The 3,313-nt window shown below is 39.7% G+C and overlaps 1 protein-coding gene across 1 annotated transcript in view; it reads left to right on the top strand.

Annotated features, from left to right (window-relative positions):
* SUCLG2 (succinate-CoA ligase, GDP-forming, beta subunit) overlaps window positions 1–2,979 on the top strand; it is a gene marked incomplete at its 5' end in the record, with an annotated part of 104,346 nt that extends 101,367 nt beyond the window's left edge. The window contains one exon of the mRNA XM_009074282.1: window positions 2,864–2,979. Within this exon, the coding sequence (XP_009072530.1) occupies window positions 2,864–2,979 (116 nt within the window). The remainder of the gene's footprint in view (window positions 1–2,863) is intronic.
* Between the last annotated feature and the right edge of the window lie 334 nt (window positions 2,980–3,313).

The following is a 3,313-nucleotide window of genomic DNA, read 5'->3' as shown; positions in this document are numbered from 1 at the left end:
CAGCAGGAGGATGTTTAGATTACAAAGCCTGAAGGAATAGGCTGATAAAATTACATCTTTCCTGCTTTTCCATGAAGTGTCATTGACAGTAATATGTGTCAGAAAGCAAAAACTTCTTTTTCTCATTAGAGAGCTATTCCCTTCATAGAGTCAAGCTGAAGAAAACAACAAAAGAGTAAACAAATAGTCAAAAAAAAAAAAAAAGGACCAAAATCCCCAGGAACAGCAACAAAAGCCCCACAGCCTTCAGTCCTGTGAATTTTCAGTTCTCCACTGGTGAAGGGCAGGATATTCTGATAGCCTGAGCATGGGATTCTGTTTACAGTTCTCTGACACCATCCAGTGGCAGGAGGTTAATGTTAGAATAGTGGGATTCTTTGTTTATTTTAATATCTCTTGCAACAAGATGATGCCCTTTGTAGATTCCTAAATGTTTCCAGTGTTTTCTGAATCTTTCTTTTTAAACCTCTTGCCTCTGCTTTCAGCAGGCTCTCAGTACAATTTCCATATGCTCCATATAAGCTAAAATATTTAATCACAATGAGATAAAAAGCCATCACTAAAAAAAAAAAAAAAAAAAGAAAGAAAAAAAAGGAAAATTACAGCAAAGGAAATGCTTGCTGAAAAATGTGTTTAGTGGTATGCCCTGCCTATAAAAGTGGTTTATATGATAAATACAAAATGTGCTCTTACTGTTTTGACTGCAGTGAGGTTTTTATTTTTTTTCAGCTTTCATCTTTTCATTTCCCTGCATAAACTCCCCCCTCCCTTCTCAGGGGCCTGTGTTTTGTATTGATTTTGTAATGCATGTTAGACAAGTGGTGTGGAGAGCAATCAATGCAGTGCAGAACAGATCCAATGGATTGTTCCCACTCTGCCCCGTTGGTAAATTAATATTGCCCACTTAGTGAAGAGCAAAAGTTACTTTTAAATACGTGGCTATCACAAACAGCACTATATTTTTTCTCTGTGGGAATATTTCCAGGAAAACTTCCCTCTTTCTGTTTTTTCTCTCCACAACACTTTGTCTTACAGAGTCCTGTTTGAGCGATCACTACAAATTCGACTGTTTGAACTGTTTATCACACTTGTATCTAAATAATAGATAAAACCTTTAAGGCTTGATGGGAATCACAGTACAAATGTGAGGGACTTAACCCAGAAGAGAACCTTGGTGATGCCTCCTCCCTCCCCTGTGCAGTGCTGTGCTGACAAGTAGCAGCTACCCCATTATCTTATATAGGATGGTTGGACAAAAAATTCAAATATTAGGCTCTTTTTTTGCATGCAATATTGGGGTTTTTTTCTCTAGGAAAAGTTCTGTACAATTCTGAATGTTCCTAAGCAACCAAATCCCCCTTCTGTCAGAGATTTCTGATGGCTTTGACCTTCCTACACAAGTCCTACAGCTTGTCCTCTGTGTATCCATGGGAAGCATGACCTGTTCTGCCAGTGCCTTTACACAGCAAACAGATGTGGTCCCACATTCCCCTTCCCAGCACCTTCCTCTCTCATCACAAAGTGCTGGGCCTGCTATGACAGGGATGCTTTTGGTCCCTTTTGGTGGCAAGAGTGGGAATCCTGACCTGAGTACACAGGTTTTTGAATTTCCCTGCTTCTGTTGTACTATTTCAGATGTTTTATGAAGTCTGCCAAAAAAACCAGAATCACCCTTTAAAATGAGCATTCTGGAAGCTGCAGAGTAAAGAGTGTGCTTCTTGCTTGGTTAATAATTAAGGGTATAATTAGTGTCTAGCTCCAAATATAATTAAAATTCATTTTGCTAGGTCTAGGAATTACAAAGTAATTAAGCATTTTGACATGGCAAATGAACAAGGAACCTGACATGGAGGAGAGGGTTAGAAATGATTCTAAAGAGGATCAGCTCAGGGTCCTGCTGCTTGTGACTAGTGTGTGATCCCAAAGTGTGGATTCAGCTTCCTCAGAAGGATATCTGAGTCCAAGTTCTCCTGTGGACAGAGCACAGCAGTGATCAAAAGCATCATTTGGCTTTGCTGGAGCATTTGGGTTTTCTAGTTTTGTTTTCTAAAAAGAATCAAATGCACTTGTCTTTACATGTGAATTATCTTGCTCAGTTTGGGATATTTTTTGCTTTACTGTGCATCTTGACTGTGCATCTTGACTAAAGTTGAGCTTTCTACATGCAAATTGGGACACTTGTCCCCTATAGCTATACAGTCACCTTTGAGGTGGGAGTAGATGTGGTGTTCAGGGACATGGTCTACTGGTGGAAGCATTGGGTTTACAGTTGGATTCATTGATCTTAAGGGTCTTTTCCAATCTAAGTGATTCTGTAATTATAACAATTTAGTGCAGCAGCAGAGGAGGGAATGTTGTCATGCTGTATGCATAGAGATCTCTGTGTTCCCCCTTTTCAGTGGATGAGCAAAAGCTCAAAACAGATTGTCAGGATTACCCAGATCTTCCCCTTTCAATAGCCCATTTTGCAGCTCTCAGTTAACATGGGTGAAGTTTCCTTATTGTTGACTCACTGACTGCTGATTAGCTGTGACTATTAAGTGTGTTAGATCATCTGAGTGTCTTAGTTGCCTGATGTGTAGTCCATTATCCACTGCTCTCCTGGATGTCCCTGCTGACTCTGCTTGAGGCTGGATTGACCCTCTAATCTTCACAAAGCCCCTGTTGTGCATACAAGTGCTATGATCAGAGTGCATTGTCTGTCCTGATTGTCATTGAAATTGAGAGTTCCTTCTCAGCTCAGTCTAAACCACTCCTTGAATTTGTTGTTAAACTGATGTGGTGCTGGAAGCATTAACTACTTTTGTAGAGATGTGATAGAAGATGGTATTAATTACTAATTATAGTCAGTGTTCTTTTCTAGGGACAAATGTTCACGAAGCCCAGCGGATTCTGGATGAAAGTGGACTCCCCATCACTTCTGCCAATGACCTCGAGGATGCAGCTAGGAAGGCAGTGGCTAGTGTGGCCAAAAAATAACACCTTGAAGATTATTCTCATGGAAAGGATCATTCCTGTTGTTATTTCAGAGGGTTCGTGGAGTTTCCCTAAGCAGTCATCAGGGTTGATGGACTTAATTTGGGATGCATGGCCAGCTCAGGCCGTAGGTTTGCAAGTTAAGGTCAGAAATTTTGCAGCTACAATCTTGAAAAGTTTGTATGTCTTTATCTAATTTTGATAATTTAGTTACTTGGATTTGTAATAATTAATACTTCACTTCTTAGAGCTCTTTTTGTATCTTCCAAAATTCTCACTCATGATAAGATGCAATGATTAATAATTGACTTCTAGCTCCAGAATTGTTCTTTAATCA

The sequence above is a fragment of the Acanthisitta chloris genome, unplaced genomic scaffold (genome assembly GCF_000695815.1).
Source record: "Acanthisitta chloris isolate BGI_N310 unplaced genomic scaffold, ASM69581v1 scaffold1355, whole genome shotgun sequence".
Classification (NCBI taxonomy): domain Eukaryota; kingdom Metazoa; phylum Chordata; class Aves; order Passeriformes; family Acanthisittidae; genus Acanthisitta; species Acanthisitta chloris.
This window is presented reverse-complemented; position numbering and strand designations above follow the sequence as displayed.